Raw genomic sequence first — 27,426 nt, forward strand, 5'->3', positions numbered from 1 at the left:
AAAGTATTTAAAACTCATATATGGTACATAATGGTGGATAATAAACTCTTAAACTAATAGTTGGGAACCTAACAGTGGATAATAATATTATGAACCATCACCGGGGCATATAATACTATTTTAAACTACCATCTTGTTCATAAAGATGGATAAAAGTATTTAAAACTCATATATGGTACATAATGGTGGATAATAAACTCTTAAACTAATAGTTGGGAACCTAACAGTGGATAATAGTATTATGAACTACCAACTGGGCAGATAATACTATTGAAAACTACCATCTTGTTCATAATAGTGGATTAAAGTGTTTTAAACTTTTATCAAGTATATAATGATGGATAATAATATTTTAAACGCATAGTTGGGTATCTAATAGTGAATAATAGTATTATGAATTACCAACTAATCAGATAATACTAGTTTAAACCGCTTTCTGATTTGTAATGTTGAATAATAATATTTTAAACTAATTGTTGGGTTCCTAATAGTGGATAATAGTGTTATAAACCACCAATTGGGCACACAATGCTATTAAAAACTACCATCTGGTTAATAATGGTGGATAAAATTGTTTTAAACTACAATCGGCTGCATAATGGTGGATAATAGTGTTATAAATCACCATCTGGGCACATAATACTATTAAAAACTAACATCTGGTTCGTAATGGCGGATAAAAGTGTTTTAAACTACAATCTGGTATATAATGGTGGATAATAATAGTTTAAACGAATAATTGGATACATAATAGTGAATAATAGTATTATGAACCACTACCGCAGCTCATAATAATAGTTTATATCACCATCCAGGTACATAACAATGGATAAATGTATTTTGAACCACCATATGACCAAATAGTAGTGGATAATAGTATTTTAGGGGTGAGTAATAATATTTTGACCATCATTTGGCACTTAAGAGTGGATAAAAGTATTTTAAAGAAGTAGTCACGCATATATTATTTAGAAAAAATAATCAGACATTAACTAGTGGATATTAGTGTTATAAATAACCAGTCACGTGCATAAAAGTATCTTGACAGACCATTGAATCACCATAGGGGCATGCAATAATGAATAATTGTCATTTGAACCAATTTCTAGGCACATAATAGTATTTTTAAACAGAATCTGGGCACATGATAGTATTTTAAATCACCAACTGGGCATATAACAGCTGATAATCAAAATACTTACCACCCATCTCTTTTTCCATCCTTGCGTTTTGTGTTCCAAAACGTTCAAATAACCTTTCCTAGCTATCACTGGTGAAATTCTTATTTCCTCCATATCCGGTACGTACAGAACTAATTCCGGGTCTCTAGGACCTGGAGGAGATACTGGCATCGGTGGAAAAGGTGCGCATTCTCCGGGTATCTAAAACAAAGTTGTTTAAAATTGGTGATACGTGCGAAAAAGTTAACTACTACTCACCACTACCCTTTCTGGAGAGCAGAGTTCAATGGAATTATTTGACATAATACTTGACATCATGCTGGTGCTCATTTCTGTAACTTCTTCAGATGGACTTGCTACATCGTTGTCTTTAACATTATTTGAGCTATCTCGATGTCTGCCTTGGATCAAACGTATGCATCTCATGAGGAGTTCTCTTTCGCGATCAGAGTATTCAACAATTGTATCATTATTGGCTAATAAACAGAAAACAATTTTGTTACCAAATACAATTGATAATTATCTTAATAAAACTACACTACAAACAACAAACAAACTACAATCGAGATTAAGATTTAGAACTTTTCACCACATTGTCCTTTATATATCTACAGTGTTGGAAAATATCTAAGGAATATGGGAATATCAAAAAAAGTCTTTAGCTAACTCTGTTTCAAACTACTAGTAACTATCCTGATGTTTTAAACTTAAATTTTCCAGAAAGTGTCATAATGTGTTACTGAACTCTCCAATAATTGCTCAATTTTCTAGATAGTTTCAGAAAATTGTTGAGAAATTGGTTAATTTTTTATAAAATGTTCGAATTTGTTCAAATTGTTGAGAAATTGTCTAAATTTCCCAAAAAGACTCAGAAAATGGTTCAAAGTGTGTTCAAATTTTGGTAAAAATTGTCTAAACGTATTAGAACTTGAAAAAATTGGTTGAATTTTCCAAAAACATCAGAAAATGATTTGAAAATTGGTTAATTTTTTTGAAATGGTCCAAAGTGTGTTAAAATTTTTCAGAAGGACTCAGAACTTTACCGAACTTTCAAACAAATGGATTGAATTTCCCAGGAAGTGTCTCAAAGTTATCAAACCGTCCAATAATTGCTCAATTTTCCAAAAAGATTCAGAAAAAGGTTCAAAGTGTGTTCAAATTGTTGAGAAATTGTCTAAATATTTCAAAAAGACTTAGAGGTTTATTAAACTTTCAAAAAATTGATTGAATTTCCGAGAAAGATTCAGAAAATCATTGGAATATTAGTTAGTTTTTTAAAAACGGTCCAAAGTGTGTTCAAATTTTTGTGAAATGGTCCATATTTACCAGAAAGACTCGGACCTTATTAAATTGGTTGAATTTTTCATAAAAATTCAGAAAATGATTGGGAAATTAGTTAAATTTTTAAAAACGGTCGTTCAAAATGTGTACAAATTTTTCTGAAACGGTCTAAATTTCCCAAAAAGACTCTGAACTTAATAAAATTGGTTTATTAAAGTTACCAAACCTCAATTTTGCTGAAAATTATCGAGAAATTACTTCATTTTTAGAAAATGATTCAAAGTGCGTACAAATTTTTAAAAAATCAACTCAAATTTTCCAAAAAGAATCACATTATTACTGACTTTCGGCAAATCGCTTGAATTTTGCACTAAGTTATTCGGTTTTTAAAAAAAATCTTATTGTGAATGATGAATGTGTTAAAATAATAAAATTCCAGGTAGATCATACGCCGTCAGGTTAATTGGAGAAAGAACAAAACTTTGAGAACATAAATAAAGTATATTGAATGAGGAACGAAAGATCAGTAGTGGTGTTGAGGTTATGTTATATAACGTTTTAATTATTTCACGAATATATCATGTTTCGAGTTATTCCTCACCTAAAGCGTTTATGTTATTATTTTTAGCGACCATATTACAAGCTTCCTTTTCATTTTTAGTATATTCCAGACGGTATTTGTTATAATTTAACGTCCTATCTAATCCCAAACGTTCTCTAAGCAATAAAGTATGTCTAACCCTCTCGACTTCTTCTAAACGCGTTAATTTTTCAAGTTCCCATTGGTGATCGAATATCAACGAATCACCTCTCGGTCTCCAACCGTGGAGGTTCTCTTCACCTCGAACATAAGTTGTACTAGTATCTAGTACACGTCTTTGACGTCTCTGTACACCTAAAACAACAAGAAACGGTTATATCTGATAAAATAAAACTATAGTATACTTATTTCTAATAACTACGATAGGAGATAAGCTCGAGGTAAATAGCCAGAGGTAATTGTAGAGGAAGAACGTAGCGGTAAAGCGAGGAGCAGGATACTAAAGGGGATCTACCTGGACTACCTGCTTCGCTAGCGCGTCGCAGCAGCAATTCGTAAACGCCTGATAATCTATTAGCTTCCGTATTTCTATAACTTCCTGAAAACAGATGCTTCAATGACCGAGGACCGGTTCGAGCGTCTCTTCCGTATATCACCATACTCAGATCTTTGGTAATGATAGCCGGACGACCGCAATTCTCCAACTACAATAAAAATAATCGATTAATCGACGAGGAATTGACAAATCTTCTAAACTAACCTCTAAATAAGCGGATATAGTCATAAATATTTGCTCCCCTTGCGCCGTTACTCTATTCAACAATGGAGAGTTGTGCAAAGAACTATCCCAAGCCGCTTCGAACCTAAACATAACCCTATCGTCTCCGGGGATTTCTAAATAATCTCCGGGGAAGAGACCGAGTGACAAAACCGAATTATCGTTATCTTCGTCTTCGTCGGATTCGGGGGTGTTTCTAATTCTACCGACGACTAGTTCGCGGACGTCTCGCCATTTTATTTCCGCAGCCGGATCGTGGACGATGGTTATACGAATACGACGTTGGATACCCTAAAAAAAAAATAGAGTAAATGACACGTTCTAATAATTATAAATGAGTATTAATACATACTTGGTGTAATAAAAACAGTCCCCTACAGGGAAAATCGTCGCTGTGTTCCACAACGGCGGGAACATATTCTCCGCTAGGTGCCAATTCGCAAATTTCGAACCACACCAATACGTCGGCTTTGGCGTGAATGTGCGCCGTGCACGGCGAAGGTAACGCGCCGAATTTTGTGGATCTTACCGGTTGGGAGATGGGAATAGAAGGAGGAAGCATTCTTCTTGGAGGTTGACGAACGTTTCCTTCCAATTTGGCATCTTTGTGCAACGGATGTTGTTGGTAATGACCGAACACTTCGAAAACTATTGGCTGGCTCTTTATGTATTCTATAAACGATTTAGTCGTTGTAACAGTAATCTGAAATAAACGAACCAACATTAAAACGCCATTTTGATTTTGGCGCGTCATAATTACATTTTGAACGTGATAGAATCCAAGCGGTGTACCCTTTCCGGTATTCTTAACGGGTTCAGTAGAAAAAGCTTCGTCATATCGATGCAGGAAGCTAAACAAAATTAAAAATATACATACAATAAGCAAAAAACTTTGAGGTTACGATTATAGTTGAACTTACTTAAACTGGCAGAAGACGTCGGCGTATTCTTGTGATATTCCCACAGCTTGTAATACAGTAACTCTAAAGGTGAATTCTTTACCTATAAGTAAATGCTCTGGGATTTCTTCTTCTTTTAGATCGGAAGAGACAGAGCTGTCACCTCTACCGGAATCGGCGTCGCATTCGATTAATTCGTCTAGTTTTATTGGGTCTATGTTGTTTTGTCCTTCCACGATCCTGTCTTCCATATTTCGGATATTTCTATCCAGAATATCTACAAAATACAACTGTCTTTGTACTTTTGAAAAGTTTCGATTATACTTTTTAATCAACTGGAAGGTAAAAAGTTGTGGATACAGAATGGGTTTGGGATTTGTTGATTCCAATCTCTTTTGGACCTTGCACCAATGTTTGTAGGACTTTCTAACACTCCAGCACAAGCCTACAACACACCCCGTTTCAGCCAATATGACTTGTATGACAGCTCCGCATGCCCACATTCCATCACAGATAGCTTGGCGTGAGCCGAAACATCTCCACAGTTTGGTGGAATCGAATTTAAATCGGCGACATTTTTTACCGACGAAAAAGCCGCAAATTCCGCCATGTTAAAACGGTTTAGTGAAGACCCACGGTTAGAAGAGGCGCAGTGTGTTGTATGGATAAGAATCAACTGTGAATTCCCGAGTTTACAATGAGGTTTGCGGAGATAGAGACCTTATAATGAGTTTTTGATTTTCCTGTCTCCTTACATCCGCCTTACTCATCAGATTTAGCACCGTGAGCTTCCTGAGAATCAAAATATGTGCTCGAAGAGAAAGTATTCCTGACATTGAGAGCGCCATAGCGGGATATCAATAAGATAAAAAAAAAAACTTACTTTTAGGGGTAGTTTCGAAAGCGATTCGGGCACTCTGCCTTACTCCGACTTGATCAGAATTATCTTCATCCATGACTGCTTGTACGGCAACCTTCAAATAACCTCTAACATCTCCTTTTTCGCTGACAATAGCGACTTTATGAATTAGAGTAATGGGATACAACAAGTTGCTTAAATAAACGAATCCTCTACCGACCATTCTAAACCAAGGGAATCTGTCGTAAAACGGGTCCCCGCCGGTTAATGATTCCACGTTGTAATCCGGTGACGTGGGCGACATTTCGGCTTCGTTATGATACATTTCTCTCATCAATTCTAAACGTTGTCTGGAAAATTTATAGAAAAATCGTTTAATTAATTCGAATGATCAAATATAATCGATTAATGATAGGGAAAGGTTGGTGCCACCATGATTCTAATAAGCTAGAAAAGAAATATGTGAAATTAAAGACACAGCAATACTTTAAAAAGCTGGTGTGTAATGGTAAATGGTATAACGGACCTGGAAGTTCATTCATAACATTCCTTTTCGTATTAGAGATTAGAAGGTTAGAATTACTACGGAAGACCAAAAAGGTTAGTTTTCCATAAGTGTTTTAATCAATCAGTTGATCTAATTGACATTTGTTAGCTTAGTAACTCAAAAGTTGCAAATGCGAAGATTTACAAGAATCAATTAGCTGAACATGCTCGTGAACAAGACATATTGCACTGCAGATTGACTTGTTCCACGTCAAACTGTCTTTACTGTCAATAACTGTCATGTATTTAGCCATTCTAACCTCAAAACAATAATTCACTATCATTATAACTAACTCCCCATAGTGATTATTTGTTTAGATAATTCAAGAAATTAATTACAAAAAAATGTGGTTATATTCAAGACGACGTTTCTAAAAAAATAAAAATTAACATCAAGAATATGCTTTACAAGATGATTAGCTGGCGTACTAAGATATACAAAAGCAAAATTATTTACATGAGACGTAGCAATGAGGTGCTATAGAGTGGCACCAACCTCGATGGTAATAATCGATTTAGTGATAGACGTGTCGGTGATGGTGGACATTGTATGATACACTGCAGCAGTTTCGATGCAGATGAAACTTGATCTTCTGGACTATCTATTTCTTCGTTATAGATAAGACGCATTAATTCCAATCTTTGACTTCAGGATGAACGAACGGATTTAAAAAAATAAAAATTATAAAGGTATTATATTTATAATTAATAATACATTAATTATTACACAAAATCAATAAAAACAAAACATTTAGTACTCTATATATATTTTTCTATTGAAAGTAGACAATTTGGTAGCACTTCTGAAATACTGCTTCAACTGATATAATCCCCTCCTAATGAGTGATACATACTACATACATAATACACACAGAAACAAGCAGATTCATATCTGGTGAGTCAGTTGGCCAATCCAGAACATTTTAGACCATTTCCTCCCCAAGTATTCTCTCTTAGGTTAAATAATTGGTTCAATGATATTTCTACTATGTACCTCTAACCAAAAACATCTTCAAATACTTGAATTGAGGGGATTAACCTTCAAAACCAGCCAATTTGCACTTATATCTAAAAAGATACTTTTTGCGGGGCTCTACATCTCATTATTCTACTCCATAATACGCTATTTTTCTGTCCTGCTTCCCAAAGTGTTTGTATTACTATTTCGAGGAACTTAAGCCATAGAGACAAATGCTCTGCTATATCTATAACTTGCCTGTCGTTTGAAGTAGGGCGGTGACCTGTCAGAAGATAGACTAACAGTTAAAATCGATTCTAGACGTTCCTCAGACTTCTTAAATGGTATAGTTATGTATATTTTATATTATTTTAAGCCTGGAGAGTTTCTCCTTCTGATCCTTTAGCTATGTGTTCAGTTCGATGTTGATGTGACATCTTATGAGTCACCAGTAAGTAATATTGAGTTATTGCTTTTTTTTGGCAAGGCTATCAGCTTCCTCATTGCCTTCTATACTCCGGTGACTTGGTAGTCTTATCAGGGTTACTTTATCGTTATCTAGGACCTTCAATTATTGGTAAGTGGATTTAGAGATTGAACTTATAGAATCTTGTAGAATCAGTGCTAAAGCCCAATACAACTAATAGTACTCCCTAATATTTCAGCCTGTCTGTCCTATACTAGTACAAATTTTGAAAATATGCAGTGAACGTGTTAATCTATGGGTAACATATTAATCAAGGGTTTCATGTTTGGTGCATTTACTTTATAAATATTTCTTAATAGCGAATGAGAGCAGAGAACTGTTTTTTTTTGTGTAAAAAAAAGATTGGTGTATAATGCGGGTTGTTTGAGTTACTTTATTCCAAATTTCAATCACTTACCGTAATTTATCTAAAGACCAATAGTGAGTGGCACCGTTTTTAATATCTTGAACTTCAACTGCTACAATTGTCCTAGGAATACCGACGTCTTCGTCTTGATCGTAATCAATAACGGGTCTCAAATCGGCAGGTAATGGAGAATACAAAGTATCAGTTAACAAAGTGAACTGAAATTGTACCTAAAAAAATTAAATAGTTAATCTAACTTGTAGATTTCATATGGGAACTTACTTTTTTCTTTAATTCGACCGATATGGCGTTTGCTTCTTTCAAAAATATGGCGTTTCCCCACAAATCGTCCCTCAACGAAGTAAACTGATGGTGTTTCCATTTCCTCCAGGCTAGGGCTGCCAATTCGAATTCCTTTTCCGTCCAGTTGCACTCTGCGTCAAACAGAGGGTTCACTGCAAAAGCGCTCGTATATATTTTTAAAGCATTTTGTTCGCTCACGAACAAAGGGTAGTTCAAAAATATAATACCAATAAGGAGTACTACTGTTTTTACGGAATGAGGTCTAAATCACGGTATTGTGATGTCTCATTTTTTTGCGCATAAGCAAAATCAATAATTAAGCTTAATTTAAAATCATTCGTTTGTTGATTAAAAATATTTCAACCCTTAGTTTATATATCAAAGCCCCCCAAAGGAAAAGCGACATTCGATATGATGCACGATACACTAAAGAGTCTCTAATGGCAGTAGTCCTCATTATTTTGACACTATACAAACTCTTAGTACTAATTAAAAGTTACTTACGTTTTAAAATATTTGTTTTATAATATTTTTTTGTAATTTCCAACCATTTTATAACATTTATTAATATTGTGGTAGCTTATATAATTTTTAAATATATTCATATGGATTATAAATTTATTTAAATTTAAGAAGTAGTTAATAAAGTTATTATTACCAATTTGGACTTACCAAAGATGTCATCTTCGTTATTGAAATCTTCAGGGGTGTAAGAACTGTACATCGACATAGTCATACTCTGTTCTTCGACTTGTTTTTGTAGTGCATCGATTCTAGCTTCATAATTCTGATAAAAAATAATAAATATATCAGAAATTTATGCTTCTACGCATTCTTGATTTTAGGTCTATTCTGATTTAAAATTAGTCTCTTTTATAAAATTTTTTAAAAGACTAAAAGAAGTCGAAACGTCAAATTTCCATCTGTCTTTCAAAAAATTATAAAAGAAACTAATTTTAAATCAAAAATTATTTAGAAATTAGCAACAATAGAAGATAACAATGCTATTATTACAAATAATAAGTGAAAATTGAGAAACAAGGATGTATCTGTAAGTAAAATAGAAGTAGAAATGAAAAGATGTGAAGTAAACATAAAAATAAGCATAATACAAAATAATATGGGCATTCGATCAAGTAGAAGAGAAATAAAAAAGGAGAAACATGAATAAGAGGTATTAAAAAATTGATTCGTGTATAGAGAGAAAAATACGAAGTGTATTAACCAAAGAAAACGAATAATACAAATAATACAAAGTCATTTTGGGTTGCTGTGGGCGCTAGGTTCAGAAAAAATTAAATAAGAAGGGAGTGAGCATAAAGAAAGTGAATAAATGCATAAATATATATATGAAATTAACAAATCAACGTACAACAATAAGAATACACAGTGATATGAGCATCCGATAAAAGAGAATAAAGAGAAAAATGATAAGAGAATAGACCAGGAAGCAGAATTAACGAATAAAGAAGAAGACGAAGGCGAAAAGAAGAGATATTACAGGAGTAATATACTCATGTTTGGTTGTTATTGGCACTAAGTCAGATTAAAATATAAGAAGGGAATAAATATGGAAAAAGAAGATAAATGGATGAATATTTATGAAATATAAGGAACTAAAGTCAAAGAAAAACAGGAAACAATGAACGAAAATGGAGCAGGAAGTGAATTTATAACATAAAGAAGAAGAGGGAGACAAAAAAAGATGTATTACAGGAGTAACATACTTATGTTTGGTTGTTATTGGCACTAAATCAGATTAAAATATAAGAAGGGAATAAATATGGAGAAAGAAGATAAATGGATGAATATTTATGAAATATGAGGAACTAAAATCAAAGAAAAACAGGAAACAATGGACGAAAATGGAGCAGGAAGTGAAATTATAACATAAAGAAGAAGAGGGAGACAAAAAAAGAAGTATTAAAGAAGTAACATACATTAATGGAGTAATATAAGAGATAAACAAGGTAAAACGAATAATGAGAGTAGTACAAAGCTATACAGGGCTGATAATAAGATTAAATAAAAGAGGAACCATAAATAATAAAAATTAAATGGATACAAGAGCTCTAGATGAATGTAGAACGGGGAAAAACATAAAAAGTATAGAATTAATGATAATAATAAGATTTAAAGACGATTGAAAGACACGAATAGGAAGAAGATAACATAAGAGAAGAGTAAAAATAATAAAACCTTTCTTTGTTCTTCAAATAATTGATCGGCAGTTTCTTTTTCTTTGCGATACTGTTCTTCCAAAGTGACCAGCTTCTTCTCCATCTCCGCTTTGAGATCGACTCCTTGTTTTTCTAGAAGTTCGATTTGAGCGAAGTTCCAATCGACGTGTTCTGAAGTGATCATGTTCTTTTCCCGCAATTCTCTGGCCTCTTCGGGATGAGTGAATCTGAACACGTGATTCTTCCCCAATATCACCCTGGAAGCCGTTTTAAGTTGTTCAGGTTCGGTTATCTGTAAACAAAAAGTTTATATAAAGGAGAGGAAGTGACATTTAGATGGGTCGGTATTTTTTTCTTTCTAACTAACTAACCTCTCTTCCATTGACGTATATTAAAGCACCATTAAGTGGTACCAAAGTAATTCGATTGTCCTTGTTCTCGAAAACGCAGTGTTCTGGTTTGATGTGCAATCCACATAATTGAATATCTTGTGGAATATTCGCTTGATCCGAGCCGATTCTGGTCAAGCCCTCCTTGATGTAGTATATCAAGCATTCCGACATGAAGGGATCCTCGTTCAAATTAACCAAATGGGGAGTACATTTTGGAGAAAATACTCCCACAGTATCACCATCTTCTTTTACGGCTACACCCATTTCCGCAAACACCGCTTCTCGCTGTATTCTAATCGCTTCTGTTTTCTTCAGTTTTTCTTCCCACGTTTCGTTCAATTCTACCATTAAAAAGTATTTTAAAAAAATTGTTTTTAGCCTGGTATGGGTATGATAACTTACCAGCTATGAGTTTTTCGCTAGCTTGCAATTGATCTACAGCTTCCTCTGCCAAGGAAGTGGACTGGGAACGGGCTCTTTCCATTTCTTTATTATTTTTAGTGTCGCAAACTCCTAAAATAAAAATTTAAGTACTACCAACAAATATTTAAAGCAAAAGGTCAACATCCAAATATAATTCGATCAAAAACGAGAAATTTAACCATAAAAACATGGCGTACAGTATATGAAAGCAAAAAAGCAGTCATTTCTCACCATATATACCTGATATATACAGTAGGACCCTCATTGAAAGCTACAGAAGCAAAATAAACGTTTTCTCCGACTAAATTTAGTTCTTAAAACTCATCATACAAATTAATAACTCTACTAGGATGATGATGATTGGGTGTGATATGTAGAGGGAACAATAAGCAACACAAACTTTGATGAAACTAAACTACATAGTGAGCTTTGAAGGGTTATAATTTTATTATTGATTAATATTGATGATGTTTTTTGTCTGATTCAAATTTTATTTGATATATAGTAAGGAACGCAGCAGTGTTCCTACGAATCATATTACATAACCTCTAAAACTGGATCGGGAGACTACTTTACTGTTCAGATAACATTTTAACTTGTGTCGTTTACGCTGCTTTTTAAATTATTGAAAACCTTGTATATGTACATCGAAACAATCACTTCAATAAAGACCAGAACAATGGGAAAAGAGATATCCAACAGTCGAGCAGTTATTAGAGCAATCAAATCTCGAATAATCAAGTCATGAAACCCCTAGTGACACAATCAGGATACCAAGAACATAGGGGTTTATAATTTGGTGACATAGGGACTAAAACATTCAAAACTGTTTCTTCTAAACCAAGATTATGAAATGTTCAATCAATACATGCTCAGATCTGGAAGAAGAGGGCGCAGAAGGTTTTTTGCCCAATCATGGAACTGAAATTCTTTCTGTGGTTGGTACAAGAGTACGAAATTTAGTGAGAAAGGGGGCTGAAACATTCAAGACTGTTTCTCCGAAGCCAAGAATATGAAATGTTTATAAAAACATGCTCAGATCTGCAAGGAGGGGACACAAAAGGTTTTTTTAGGTCACTTTGCATGTACAGAAGATTTTTTTTTTATAATTTTTAGTTGCCTAATCAAGGAATCCAAATTCCTTTTGCGGTTAGTCAGGAATGTGTAATAATTTAGTTAAAATTTCTCTATGTAAAAATAATATTATATTTTATTCCAAGCATGACAATATTCTTTTCATATTGAATTTGAAGTTACACGAGCAACTTAAAGTGAAAAAAATGTCAGCTAATTAACTTGTATTCAGAGTACACAGTCATGATATAAAAAATTTGGGTGCCAGAAGCCTTTATTATGAAGCGAATACTTACTAGGTGGCTCCCTTTTCTCATATATAACTTTACCATCTGGGCCTGCGTTGCGACAAAAGTTTAAAAACGCCATGAGCCACAAAAAACTTTAAATTACTCAAAATTCTAAACTAGTTACTCTATACTAACATTGGGTTATCGATTTTCTAAGGATTTTGGTTTTTATACAAATATACAAACAATAAAAATTTTCAGTAGCCTAATTATTATTAACGAAGGTCTGTCTAAGGGAATTTTACCATATTTACATACAGTGTGGCTCAATTAAAGCAAAAAAGTTGTTAATACAATTTGACAATAATAATAATAACTAACCGAAAAATATTTTACAGAAAACTAGGAGTTACGCCAACCAACTTATTCTATGGTAACTATTTGCCCCCATTATTATCAACGCCCAAGAACCACAAGAGAAACTCCAACTAGATAGCAGCCAAAGACGGTTAAACATTGTTTCCATGCAGTAATCACTGTCAAATGAAAAGCCCCAGGAATTGACAATATTTGAAACTTCTGGTAGAAGAACACAAGAAGTTAGCAAAACAATTTACACAACTCAGAAGATATTCCAACGTTTCTAGCACTGGGATTTAGTCATATGCTCCCAAAGAGTATCGGGAGTGATGACCCCTACCCAGTCACACTACCATTTATCACAATTCCACCGGCAGAGGAGTAATTCCTATAACAGTGCCAAACCCAATGAATCCTCAACATAAAAAATTTCCTCAGCATATCAAAAAAAAGCCCAAGGAACCTCTCTCTTTTTGTTTTTGTATCACTAACAGAGCTTATAGGCAAGTTAAAGAAAATAACATCTTAGCAGAGGATCGGAAAGGTTGCAGATCACCCAACAAGCTCAAAAGTGGGGTACAAGAAAGCGTTTGTTTTTTAAATTGTATTTTTTTATTGCATTATGCCTTGAATGTTCAATTTCGAAATTAGGATTTCTAATAACCTCACATTTTACGATTTCTCATAACCTAACCTCAAATTTTACTTGAGTATTTACAATTTGAATAAACCACACTTTAAAATATAATATTTCAGTAAAAACCCTTAGGTTTACCTTCGTAATATCAGCAAATAGCAAGAGTAACTAAATAAGAAGTGAAAATGTTATAAATTAAGCGATTACCTTCGTGTACTTCTATTCCTTCTTGTTTCAAAAGCTCCCGGAGTTTCTGTATTTCTTCTTTGAGTTCTCTAATAAGTTTAGCGTTGGCATCTTCATTGACAATAGCCTTACATACGATCTGTTTGGCTCTATCGGCATATCTGTAAATTATTTTGGAAAGAATATTGAATATTAAATAGCACAGCAAAAAAATAATAAAAAACGGATGACAGAATGGCACAAGCTGTCCCGAGACGGTATGGATGGAGTAGGAGACGACGAAATTTATTAAACATTAACCCTAAGATGAGTATCAGAATGATACTGATAAATTGAGCATTCTCAAACACAAGTTCTTGACAGAAGCTATGAGACTAGTGTGCTTGAAGTTGATGCCACGAGTATCGTTAGATAAGCACAAGACCAACCGATCTGTCAGGAACTTCTTGGTCTAACCAGACTTTTTTTTATTCCCGAGAATAAAATCGATGCTCGAGGAGAAGTAGCACGGCTCAGTTGAGGTGACATGGGAACTGAGCAGCAAGTATGTACTCATCTAACCAAACATTGCGCAAAGATCTTGGGATAAAATTTATGAGAGATGTGATTAAAATCCTGAGTACAAAACAGGATAGAAAATCACCCAAATGTTCTATTACAACCACTACTTGAACCAAACATCACTTGAAGACTTCAAAAGAGGTGGCCAGCTGACTTAATGAAAAAAATCAACTCAAAACAAGTGGAAGTTGTGTGAATCCATCAATTTATGCAATCTTATCACCCCTACAAATGGTAGTATATAAATTAAGGCTCTTCTGGTAACCATTTTGAACTAATTTGATTATTTTACAATTTAATGCTCTTCTGATAACCATTTTGGGTTAATTTCATTACTTTATGAACTAAAGCTTTTCTGTTAATCTTTTTGGACTAATTTCATTATTTTATAAATGAAGGCTCTTCTGATAAACTTTTTGAACTAATTACATTACTTCATTTAATTAATTAGGCTTTTTTGTTAATATTTTGAACTATTTTCATTACTTTATAAATCAAGGCTTTTCTGATAACCTTTTTTAACTATTTACATTACTCTATGAACTAAGGCTCTTCTGCTAATTTTTGTGGACTAATTTCATTTCTTTATACAATAAATACACTCTAAAAATTGTAAATTACTGTTTTATTTACCTTAAAGTTGAGAGTGTTTCATCGTAATTGATATCAGCAGGAGATATAGCAGCTATCATAGCGGTTTTACTATTACCACCTAAATTTTCTCTAAGTAACCATGTTAGAACAGAGTCCCTGTATGGTATAAAGTCAGCTTTTTTTGATTTCTTATTTTTAGTTGCCTATAAAGAAAAATAAGAGATTACTAAGTTGGGATATAAAATATTTAGTTCTTACACTTACCGACTACAAGAGATAAGCAAATAAAAAAAATATACATTAAAATTAAGTTTTTTTTTGTCAAATTTTATTTCAATAACTTACTATTTCTGCTAAAGCTGAGATTACTTTTCCTAAAGTTGTGAGACTTTTGTTTATGTTCGCTCCTTCTTTTAATCGCGTTCCTTTGGCTCCAGTAGAATCAGCTCTTTCCGATCCTGCTAAATCCACCAATGATATTTTCGATACTTTTTCAGTTGTAAGTTGCGTAGTTTCATCTAGTCTGCAGATAAAATATTTTAGATAATATCATATAAAGCAGTGCTTCCCAAAAGACGTCGCTATTTTTGCATATTTAAACAAAGATGACATTGAAAAAATTTACGGATTTATAGGGAAATAACTAACCTTTGCTGCGTGAAAAAAATCGTAAACACCGCATGCGACCTCGAACTAGTTTCGTTCATGTTAGTGGCGGCCACAGTTCTGGCCTTGTTGCCCTCATCGATAAGGTCATGAATATCCTGGTAGCTCATAACAGCTAACTTGCTAAGGTCTTCCACATACGGTCCCAGCAACGGATGTTCTCTCACTCTTAAATTACCTAAATAGACAAATGGGGGTAAAAACAGTACAGTTTTTAAGAATTAGACTACGATTAACCAAATTTAGTAAACTGCATGATTATTTGTGAATACATAATACAAAGTTATCGATTTAAAAAAATTAATTCAAAAGTTATTTTACGACATAACCTCAAAAAGTGCTCGTAATGTAAACAACAGTGAAGTTTTTAATTTGGAACGTTTCTTTGTGTTTTTAATCCATAAAGTTGTTTCTGTGCATAAAGGAGAGTTTTAAGATTCCTTGAGTCCGGAAGTTGCGATTTGACACAAACAAAAAAAATAGTCCTTGTGGACAATATGAATCCGTTTAGTTTTAGTGATTCGGAAATACCAGATACAAAATGTTTAGAACAAAAAAACGCATTCTGACATTTTTCTCGTGAACGTACTTCTAATTTATGTAGTTTTAACCTGTTGGTACACGATAGAAATTAGGTTTATCTCCTAACCTAACCACGTTTTACACCACAATAAAAGACCATTTTCGCATCATATTACCGAAATAACTTGGAAAATTTAAAGAACTTCGTAAATTTCGGGGCAGTCATAGATAATCGAAAAAACAACAAGGATTGAAGTCAAATGGACAAAGTTATGGGAAAAAATTGGTTCCCAATAAAGTGTGAAGCTTCAGTTCATCTTAAAGATGTTTTGTAATGTTTACATCACCACTCAATTGTGGTGTATCCATGGTTTAAAGCCATTAGTTGATAGTGAAAGACGAAATCCACTACCAAATTTTCTAGTTTTTTGTATGGTTGCTGTAGAATGGTGAACGTCGAAATATACTTACTGGATAATCACATTAATTGTGTTTTTGTGTTTTTCATATTATAATGAACTTAGTTTCGAGAAAGGCCAATAACTAAATACTATTTACCCCTTTTATACACAAAAATATTGAATTTATAATAGTTACTTACCCTTATTTTTAGGGTTGAGTAAATCTCTCACTCTTTCACAGTAAATTTCCATGTAACTAACTTCTACTGAATATTTAACATCTGGAGAATTGTTATTACGTATCCTGGTAAATAAGTCTTTGCATATTTGTGGTATGATCCCTTCTTGTCCGTCTTCTTGTTTACCCATCATGGTATAGGATTTACCAGCACCCGTTTGACCGTAAGCGAATATACATACGTTGTATCCGTCAAAGGAATGTTGAAGCATTTCTTCACCTATGTCTTTGTAAACGATGAGTTGAGAAGAAAAAGCTGCATCGGTTTCCTATTAAATAAAAACAATGAAACGATCGAGGAATGGACTTTAGTTCAAGGACTTACGTCGTGGGACCAATAGGAGTAGTCGAAATTGAAACTTTTTTGAGCATCTTTTGTGTTTGGTTCTGCTTTTGGATTTGTGATTGCTAAAATATACAAAAAAAAACACAATTCACAAAAATTAGAAATGTATTTTTGTTAATACGAAAAGAAGTGGATTTGGATTACGAATGCTTCATCATTTTATTACTCTCTCAATCATAAAAATAGATTATAGACGACGTTTAACCTACAAAATTACCTGGATTTTTTTTATTTACCAATATTGGACACGTAAGTCACAAAGTTTTGAGTTTTTTGGAAATGATCACTTACCTGTGGTATTTCCACTCATCTGTATGATACATTTGCATTCTCTGGATATTTCTCGATTATTGAATGGTCTCACTCTAACAGCCACTTTCACAGAAGACATTTTGTTAAGTTAATTCAACTGGAACAAAAAAAAAATATTGTCAAGTCCTCTAATTAAACGTGACGCAATTGTTTTAGAATCAAGTAAATGGGGTCCTAAATTGTAGCGGCCAGGGGCAGTCTTGTCTCCAACTCTGTGGAGTTTGGACGTTGTCGATTCGATCGATGATGACCTGACTGCAGACCACGGCATCTGTGTTGGGTTATAATTAAGCCAAATCAATATGATTATTATTGAAATTTATCTAGTTAAATCGATGTTTGTTATAATAACCTAACCTAACCTGTCAATTAAGGCCTGATTTATAGACTAATTTGAATCAGTGAATATTTCAGTTACAAATAACGAAGTTTATATGATATTAGAGCGGTCACTAAGTTCTAAACGCGCAAGAATTTTTGCGTAAGGTTTATAATTGTTTTTTATTTTGATATATTCAATTTTTTATCGTTCTATAATGGAAAAAAGAAGAAAACGCCATTCCATTCGAAGTTAAATATTAATACCGTTGGTGTAGTCGTTTATTTCAACCTAATACTCAAGAAAATATAAGCATCACTCGAATTACCAGCACGCGTTCTCTGGAGAAAAGTCCGACTGAAACATGTCTTCAATTTTTTATTTTACTCATAGCTAATAAAAAATTTCTCAATATGGCTGAAGTTAGGTACGTTTTTTTTTTTATAAAAAAAGTTATTTACTCGAAATTGAAAAACATTAAAAGTTCTATGTTGTGTTTATTATTTATTTATACTATTTCTAACGCTGGGGTGGATTTATAAAAACTATCTATTAAGTATATATAGCAGAAACGACAAATTTTAGACTTTCATTATAACCTGACAGGGTTTGCTTCACGGCCCATGTCGGGGACGATTTTTCGTTACGTTATTAAAAAAATTACCAGCATTTATAATACCCTTTAAGTTTTAACGACAACCTTATTCGTTACCTAAAAGTGTGACAAATAATAATGATGTGAATGTGATATACACTACCGGTCAAAAGTTTTCGCGTGATACACAACAACGGAATCATTTCTACTCATAATACTGACTCAGAAAGAAATATTGTTTCAATATAACCTCAAACTTGATCTATGACGTCTATATAACTCTTATTTTCTTATATATATTTGACAGAAGTATATAAATGCATTCTATATACCCGTGGTAAACGTAAATAATTTAAGTAACGCGTAGGCGATGTATTAGTTTTCTAAATTTCCATCGAATTTTCCTCTACTGGCGCCGATTCATCGGATTCGACTGAAAGTTCTCGAATGGCGGGCGCCATACATAATCACCTGCACGATCTCTAGTTTGAGTCACGCGAAAGCGTTTCGCTTTTCATTACTACAAAATTATTTATTTCACATTCGTTTGGTACAATGTACAGAGTGAATTATAATTACAATATGCCAAGTTACATCGGAAACTTTCATATGTTTTAGTTCGTAATACGCGCGGTTCATAAGTTCTTGGGTTTATATAGTAAATAGAGTTCGTTCGCAAAAAATATTAAGCGACAAATCTCAACAAGCTTTACTTGCTACTTCGATACATTTTATTATAGTAGAGCTCGAACGACCACTCGGTTATGTTATTTCGCTGGGGACGACAATCTTTAGAAGATAACCTATGGGAGATCCTGTAACAGTGACTATTCGAGAAAACATTAAATTAGTAGAAAAATTGTTTTAAGTGACTGACGCCTAGGGTCACGAAAATCACATAAAAAGTGATTTTGTTCGTTCTGTATTCATTTACATACAGTTGCGTTTTGAGTGTTCCATGTAGTGAAAGTGACATCAAAACACTTTCGGGACGCTCTGGAGTACACAACTTTAACTTCCTTAAATGTGACTCTAGCCAATTCAATATTGACAGTTGACAGTTGATTTTCTACAACTATTTGTTTATTATTATTTATAGACTAAATTAATGAATAACAATGAATGATGATTAAAAAGAAAACATCAACGATGAAGATTTACGAATTCACCGAAGAAAGCAATGCGGCCGTTCTTAATTCGTTGCCGGATAAATATCGTACAAGGTACGACAAACAGTACCAGCTTTTTATGAAGTGGTGTCACCAGAAAAAGGCGAAAACCCCAACGGAAAACGTAGTGCTCGCTTTTATTCAGAAAAATCTAAAATCTGGAAAATTTCTACTTTATTGTCTACATTCTCGATGATTAAAAGTACTCTCGCAATAAAACAAGAAGTTCATATCAACAAATATCCAAAACTCATCAATTATACTGAGGAAAGAAAATAAATAGAGAATTATATATTTTATTTATTGAAAAATATAATGTACTCAATGATATTTGCAATGTCAATATTAATTTATTAATTATTTGCAAAAAGTAATGTGTCAGTGTAATTGAAAAAGTTGTGTATGCCTAAGAGCCTAATGGACTTTCTATGTTACGCTAGGATTTTATGGAAAGCAAAAAGTAATAGTAGTCTTTACATTGCTTTCATATATTTCATTTTTCTCAAATGGATCAAAGAGGAGAAAATTTTTGAATGGAAATAAATAAAGGGAACAATATATTGTTATTGGGGATGTTCAAAATGAAGCAGTGGATCGTCTATTCTTGATATCAACTAGAGACAAATAATACAACATCAAGAAGAGTTCTGTATCTCAAATTTTTTGTAATATTGCCATTATTGTTTGTTACACCCATACGATATGTCGAGCATGTTAATAAATATTATATATTATGACTATCAATGTTGATAATATTAATAACTTCCATTAATTACGAAAATAGATTTGATAACAAATATAAACATTAATCCTTATCAGTAAAACATATACATTGTTATAACAGAAAATGTATTTATGATTTATTAATTATATTACTAGTTGTAAAAACTATTTTGAAAATCGAATTAATAATTTTAGCATTAAGACATAGATTAATGTAATGAGTGTTTTATAAATATTGTCGATATCAATGTTTATTTTGTGAGTAGTCTTGCAAATACTGCTCTAGGTGGGACTATGTTGGATAGCTAGGAAAAGTATCTGCCGTGATAGTGTCCATCCAAGATGTCCAAGATCGTGGTCAACTCCGGGTCGCCTCAAAGTCTCATCGTTATTGAGTCTAAGAGTATACTTAGAAGCCGAGCTCCAAATTTGGGAACAATACTCCAAAGATGGACGAATTTATGGTCTATTTGCAAGCATTTTTCCAGACAACAAAGCTTAGATGATTTAAGTGGCATTTGCGATAAGCAACGTTTATGTTTTTGACTGCTCTAGTTCAAACTATGGGTTGTGGTTTGCAAAACCCTTGAAGGAGTAAGGAATATAGGCTTCCAAACCTGCCAAGATTACTTCCGAAGTCTCGTTTGCACACACTAAAGGGGATTTGAAGCAAACATTCGGCCTATTTATTATGTCAAACTTTACGGTGGTCGCCATGACCTTGTTTGAGATGGAACAGTCTTTGCCTTCTGGTTCTCCCTTTCAGTACATTGTTTTGATTATTCTTTTGTTTGGAGTTTAATTTTTTGTGGACACACGTTTCATACATGGTCATGGTCATTGCCAAACTCTCGATGGAGTCATCTTCACGACACTGTTTTTGTTGTATCTTGCGCACAGCTTTCTTTGAGGATTTTCTTCAACATTTGGTCTTCGTAGGAGCAGTTTCATCCAGAGTAGAATCTAGTTCAACTTTTATATTGGTTGGGCTAATACCTCTCGTTCACTATTGGCTACCAAATGAATACTAAATAACGTAGCGTGTTCAAACTTGAAACATATGTTGTATAGGTTATGTACTGTCTAATACAGTGGAAACTACCGCCATCTCTAGGTCAGATCAGGTACTTTTGGGACCATCTACGACGAGCTATACTTCGAATATTAAGACTTTTTGTATAATTATTTAATAAACAAAGTGAACTTTATTTAAGAGGCACCCTATTACTTGAATATCTATTAAAAAAAACTTGTAATTTGTTTCATATTGACCTAATTTATTATTCTAAGACGACACCAAATTAAAATATATGGTCGGTCCACAAATAATTTGATTCGTTACAAAATTGATGCTGGTTATTGCAAATAATCAATTATTAATCGGAAACCACTAGATATTATTATTTTAGAAATAATAAAATAGAGTTGATATTCAATATTACGCCCTATACCCACTGCATCATCACTCTAAAAACAACTACAAAATAATAAAGCTCGTCCTTACCTTTCCAGAAAAAAAGAAAAACCGATTCGAGGAAAACGTAAAATCACTTGCCGCGAAATTTAAATATTGACAATATCCAAATCGGCATTTTCTTACATTCTATTTTATATTTATATAGAATGGAACACCGAACTTAAATTGGACTGTTTTCAGGACGTCTGACGTCTGAAAATCCTACGAAGAAGGACGTTGTTTTGCGCAATATCGAGGACTAGAGGAACACGTGACCGAATCGATAGAGAGAAACTTGTATTATTAGCGAACAACAGAAATCGATATTATGTATGTTTTTAATTTTATAAGAGCAAAAAGAATCGTCTTTTTTTTTATAAAGAAACGGGAGTTTATCGAGGGATGCTTGAAACTAAGACGTGTCCTGGATTTATGTTTTAATACATAAATGAAACAAAGTTAGCACAAAAATTTTTAGCATCTTGTAAACTTAACGACGTTTTCCCACTTTTTCTTTTTTATCTTCAGTAATATTAACCACATCTTCTTGCGAGTTCCGTCAATCGATAGCCAGATGATCAAACTTCTTTCCTTGTAAATTTCTTTTTTCGAACCCGGTTTATCTTTGATATACAAAGCGTCTTTTTCATGGATCAAATGAGTTCCTTCAGTCGATTTCGTTCCGTGCCATTCCATTCTTCAATGAGCGTCGTTTTGAGGTTCGATTTCGTGGCTGGTGCAGGGTTTCTCTCCCTTAACTTATCAATATTTAGTATTTCCTCCCCTGGTCCTAATAAGATGCTTTTTCATTGATCAAATGAGTTTCTTCAGCCGATTTCGTTCCGTGCCATTCCATTCTTCAATGAGCGTCGTTTTGAGGTTCGATTTCGTGGCTGGTGCGTGGTTTCTTTCCCTTAACTTATCAATATTTAGTATTTCCTCCCCTGGTCCTAATAAGATGCTTTTTCATTGATCAAATGAGTTTCTTCAGCCGATTTCGTTCCGTGCCATTCCATTCTTCAATGAGCGTCGTTTTGAGGTTCGATTTCGTGGCTGGTGTAGGGTTACTATCCCTTAACTTATCAATATTTAGTATTTCCTCCCCTGGTCCTAATAAGATGCTTTCTCATGGATCAAATGAGTTTCTTCAGTCGATTTCGTTCCATGCCATTCCATTCTTCAATGAGCGTCGTTTTGAGGTTCGATTTCGTGGCTGGTGCAGGGTTACTATCCCTTAACTTATCAATATTTAGTATTTCCTCCCCTGGTCCTAATAAGATGCTTTTTCATTGATCAAATAAGTTTCTTCAGTTGATTTCGTTCCGTGCCATTCCATTCTTCAATGAGCGTCGTTTTGAGGTTCGATTTCGTGGCTGGTGCAAGGTTTCTCTCCCTTAACTTATCAATATTTAGTATTTCCTCCCCTGGTCCTAATAAGATGCTTTTTCATTGATCAAATGAGTTTCTTCAGCCGATTTCGTTCCGTGCCATTCCATTCTTCAATGAGCGTCGTTTTGAGGTTCGATTTCGTGGCTGGTGCGTGGTTTCTTTCCCTTAACTTATCAATATTTAGTATTTCCTCCCTTGGTCCTAATAAGATGCTTTCTCATGGATCAAATGAGTTTCTTCAGTCGATTTCGTTCCATGCCATTCCATTCTTCAATGAGCGTCGTTTTGAGGTTCGATTTCGTGGCTGGTGCGTGGTTTCTATCCCTTAACTTATCAATACTTAGTATTTCCTCCCCTGGTCCTAATAAGATGCTTTCTCATTGATCAAATGAGTTTCTTCAGTCGATTTCGTTCCATGCCATTCCATTCTTCAATGAGCGTCGTTTTGAGGTTCGATTTCGTGGCTGGTGCGTGGTTTCTTTCCCTTAACTTATCAATATTTAGTATTTCCTCCCTTGGTCCTAATAAGATGCTTTCTCATGGATCAAATGAGTTTCTTCAGTCGATTTCGTTCCATGCCATTCCATTCTTCAATGAGCGTCGTTTTGAGGTTCGATTTCGTGGCTGGTGCGTGGTTTCTATCCCTTAACTTATCAATATTTAGTATTTCCTCCCCTGGTCCTAATAAGATGCTTTCTCATTGATCAAATGAGTTTCTTCAGTCGATTTCGTTCCATGCCATTCCATTCTTCAATGAGCGTCGTTTTGATGTTCGATTTCGTGGCTGGTGCGTGGTTTCTCTCCCTTAACTTATCAATATTTAGTATTTCCTCCCCTGGTCCTAATAAGATGCTTTCTCATTGATCAAATGAGTTTCTTCAGTCGATTTCGTTCCATGCCATTCCATTCTTCAATGAGCGTCGTTTTGAGGTTCGATTTCGTGGCTGGTGCGTGGTTTCTTTCCCTTAACTTATCAATATTTAGTATTTCCTCCCTTGGTCCTAATAAGATGCTTTCTCATGGATCAAATGAGTTTCTTCAGTCGATTTCGTTCCATGCCATTCCATTCTTCAATGAGCGTCGTTTTGAGGTTCGATTTCGTGGCTGGTGCGTGGTTTCTATCCCTTAACTTATCAATATTTAGTATTTCCTCCCCTGGTCCTAATAAGATGCTTTCTCATTGATCAAATGAGTTTCTTCAGTCGATTTCGTTCCATGCCATTCCATTCTTCAATGAGCGTCGTTTTGAGGTTCGATTTCGTGGCTGGTGCGTGGTTTCTTTCCCTTAACTTATCAATATTTAGTATTTCCTCCCTTGGTCCTAATAAGATGCTTTCTCATGGATCAAATGAGTTTCTTCAGTCGATTTCGTTCCATGCCATTCCATTCTTCAATGAGCGTCGTTTTGAGGTTCGATTTCGTGGCTGGTGCAAGGTTTCTATCCCTTAACTTATCAATATTTAGTATTTCCTCCCTTGGTCCTAATAAGATGCTTTTTCATTGATCAAATGAGTTTCTTCAGTCGATTTCGTTTCATACCATTCCATTCTTCAATGAGCGTCGTTTTGAGGTTCGATTTCGTGGCTGGTGCAGGGTTACTATCCCTTAACTTATCAATATTTAGTATTTCCTCCCCTGGTCCTAATAAGATGCTTTTTCATTGATCAAATAAGTTTCTTCAGCCGATTTCGTTCCATGCCATTCCATTCTTCAATGAGCGTCGTTTTGAGGTTCGATTTCGTGGCTGGTGCAGGGTTACTATCCCTTAACTTATCAATATTTAGTATTTCCTCCCCTGGTCCTAATAAGATGCTTTTTCATTGATCAAATAAGTTTCTTCAGCCGATTTCGTTCCATGCCATTCCATTCTTCAATGAGCGTCGTTTTGAGGTTCGATTTCGTGGCTGGTGCAGGGTTTCTTTCCCTTAACTTATTAATATTTAGTATTTCCTCCCCTGGTCCTAATAAGATGCTTTTTCATTGATCAAATAAGTTTCTTCAGCCGATTTCGTTCCATGCCATTCCATTCTTCAATGAGCGTCGTTTTGAGGTTCGATTTCGTGGCTGGTGCAGGGTTTCTCTCCCTTAACTTATCAATATTTAGTATTTCCTCCCCTGGTCCTAATAAGATGCTTTTTCATTGATCAAATAAGTTTCTTCAGCCGATTTCGTTCCATGCCATTCCATTCTTCAATGAGCGTCGTTTTGAGGTTCGATTTCGTGGCTGGTGCAGGGTTTCTTTCCCTTAACTTATTAATATTTAGTATTTCCTCCCCTGGTCCTAATAAGATGCTTTTTCATTGATCAAATAAGTTTCTTCAGCCGATTTCGTTCCATGCCATTCCATTCTTCAATGAGCGTCGTTTTGAGGTTCGATTTCGTGGCTGGTGCAGGGTTACTATCCCTTAACTTATCAATATTTAGTATTTCCTCCCCTGGTCCTAATAAGATGCTTTTTCATTGATCAAATAAGTTTCTTCAGCCGATTTCGTTCCATGCCATTCCATTCTTCAATGAGCGTCGTTTTGAGGTTCGATTTCGTGGCTGGTGCAGGGTTTCTCTCCCTTAACTTATCAATATTTAGTATTTCCTCCCCTGGTCCTAATAAGATGCTTTTTCATTGATCAAATAAGTTTCTTCAGCCGATTTCGTTCCATGCCATTCCATTCTTCAATGAGCGTCGTTTTGAGGTTCGATTTCGTGGCTGGTGCAGGGTTTCTTTCCCTTAACTTATTAATATTTAGTATTTCCTCCCTTGGTCCTAATAAGATGCTTTTTCATTGATCAAATGAGTTTCTTCAGTCGATTTCGTTTCATACCATTCCATTCTTCAATGAGCGTCGTTTTGAGGTTCGATTTCGTGGCTGGTGCAGGGTTTCTTTCCCTTAACTTATTAATATTTAGTATTTCCTCCCCTGGTCCTAATAAGATGCTTTTTCATTGATCAAATAAGTTTCTTCAGCCGATTTCGTTCCATGCCATTCCATTCTTCAATGAGCGTCGTTTTGAGGTTCGATTTCGTGGCTGGTGCAGGGTTTCTTTCCCTTAACTTATTAATATTTAGTATTTCCTCCCTTGGTCCTAATAAGATGCTTTTTCATTGATCAAATGAGTTTCTTCAGTCGATTTCGTTTCATACCATTCCATTCTTCAATGAGCGTCGTTTTGAGGTTCGATTTCGTGGCTGGTGCAGGGTTTCTATCCCTTAACTTATCAATATTTAGTATTTCCTCCCTTGGTCCTAATAAGATGCTTTTTCATTGATCAAATGAGTTTCTTCAGTCGATTTCGTTTCATACCATTCCATTCTTCAATGAGCGTCGTTTTGAGGTTCGATTTCGTGGCTGGTGCAGGGTTTCTTTCCCTTAACTTATTAATATTTAGTATTTCCTCCCTTGGTCCTAATAAGATGCTTTTTCATTGATCAAATGAGTTTCTTCAGTCGATTTCGTTTCATACCATTCCATTCTTCAATGAGCGTCGTTTTGAGGTTCGATTTCGTGGCTGGTGCAGGGTTACTATCCCTTAACTTATCAATATTTAGTATTTCCTCCCCTGGTCCTAATAAGATGCTTTTTCATTGATCAAATAAGTTTCTTCAGCCGATTTCGTTCCATGCCATTCCATTCTTCAATGAGCGTCGTTTTGAGGTTCGATTTCGTGGCTGGTGCAGGGTTTCTTTCCCTTAACTTATTAATATTTAGTATTTCCTCCCCTGGTCCTAATAAGATGCTTTTTCATTGATCAAATAAGTTTCTTCAGCCGATTTCGTTCCATGCCATTCCATTCTTCAATGAGCGTCGTTTTGAGGTTCGATTTCGTGGCTGGTGCAGGGTTACTATCCCTTAACTTATCAATATTTAGTATTTCCTCCCCTGGTCCTAATAAGATGCTTTTTCATTGATCAAATAAGTTTCTTCAGCCGATTTCGTTCCATGCCATTCCATTCTTCAATGAGCGTCGTTTTGAGGTTCGATTTCGTGGCTGGTGCAGGGTTACTATCCCTTAACTTATCAATATTTAGTATTTCCTCCCCTGGTCCTAATAAGATGCTTTTTCATTGATCAAATAAGTTTCTTCAGCCGATTTCGTTCCATGCCATTCCATTCTTCAATGAGCGTCGTTTTGAGGTTCGATTTCGTGGCTGGTGCAGGGTTTCTCTCCCTTAACTTATCAATATTTAGTATTTCCTCCCCTGGTCCTAATAAGATGCTTTTTCATTGATCAAATAAGTTTCTTCAGCCGATTTCGTTCCATGCCATTCCATTCTTCAATGAGCGTCGTTTTGAGGTTCGATTTCGTGGCTGGTGCAGGGTTTCTTTCCCTTAACTTATTAATATTTAGTATTTCCTCCCCTGGTCCTAATAAGATGCTTTTTCATTGATCAAATAAGTTTCTTCAGTCGATTTCGTTCCATGCCATTCCATTCTTCAATGAGCGTCGTTTTGAGGTTCGATTTCGTGGCTGGTGCAGG

At 34.5% G+C, this 27,426-nt stretch overlaps 1 protein-coding gene and 1 long non-coding RNA gene across 12 annotated transcripts in view; one reads left to right on the plus strand and one right to left on the minus strand.

Annotated features, from left to right (window-relative positions):
• Positions 1-27,426, minus strand: part of LOC130443544 (kinesin-like protein unc-104) — a 37,941-nt gene that overhangs the window by 4,883 nt on the left and 5,632 nt on the right. For 2 of the 11 annotated variants that reach the window (XM_056778265.1, XM_056778266.1), the window contains exons 2-24: positions 17,281-17,398; positions 16,969-17,051; positions 16,606-16,912; positions 15,465-15,660; positions 15,162-15,339; positions 14,856-15,019; positions 13,683-13,822; positions 12,545-12,586; positions 11,154-11,264; positions 10,731-11,092; positions 10,379-10,651; positions 8,852-8,966; positions 8,159-8,331; positions 7,928-8,106; positions 5,564-5,889; positions 4,702-4,957; positions 4,542-4,632; positions 4,134-4,484; positions 3,764-4,072; positions 3,518-3,707; positions 3,064-3,357; positions 1,440-1,657; positions 1,203-1,382 (exon numbers count right to left, since the gene is read on the minus strand). In XM_056778265.1, coding sequence (XP_056634243.1) covers positions 1,203-1,382; positions 1,440-1,657; positions 3,064-3,357; positions 3,518-3,707; positions 3,764-4,072; positions 4,134-4,484; positions 4,542-4,632; positions 4,702-4,957; positions 5,564-5,889; positions 7,928-8,106; positions 8,159-8,331; positions 8,852-8,966; positions 10,379-10,651; positions 10,731-11,092; positions 11,154-11,264; positions 12,545-12,586; positions 13,683-13,822; positions 14,856-15,019; positions 15,162-15,339; positions 15,465-15,660; positions 16,606-16,912; positions 16,969-17,051; positions 17,281-17,380 — 4,638 coding nt within the window. In that variant the 5' untranslated portion in view covers positions 17,381-17,398. Of the gene's footprint in view, positions 1-1,202; positions 1,383-1,439; positions 1,658-3,063; positions 3,358-3,517; positions 3,708-3,763; positions 4,073-4,133; positions 4,485-4,541; positions 4,633-4,701; positions 4,958-5,563; positions 5,890-6,581; positions 6,732-7,927; positions 8,107-8,158; positions 8,332-8,851; positions 8,967-10,378; positions 10,652-10,730; positions 11,093-11,153; positions 11,265-12,544; positions 12,587-13,682; positions 13,823-14,855; positions 15,020-15,161; positions 15,340-15,464; positions 15,661-16,605; positions 16,913-16,968; positions 17,052-17,280; positions 17,399-17,663; positions 17,857-21,611; positions 21,800-27,426 lie in introns of those variants that run through there. The other 9 variants (XM_056778270.1, XM_056778272.1, XM_056778273.1 and 6 more) reach the window with 8 other exon arrangements.
• Positions 6,310-14,839, plus strand: LOC130443547 (uncharacterized). The gene is made up of 2 exons (XR_008909852.1): positions 6,310-6,775; positions 12,877-14,839. It is a non-coding gene; the product is annotated as an uncharacterized LOC130443547 (long non-coding RNA).

This window comes from Diorhabda sublineata, chromosome 4 (genome assembly GCF_026230105.1).
Source record: "Diorhabda sublineata isolate icDioSubl1.1 chromosome 4, icDioSubl1.1, whole genome shotgun sequence".
NCBI classification, from domain to species: Eukaryota; Metazoa; Arthropoda; class Insecta; order Coleoptera; family Chrysomelidae; genus Diorhabda; species Diorhabda sublineata.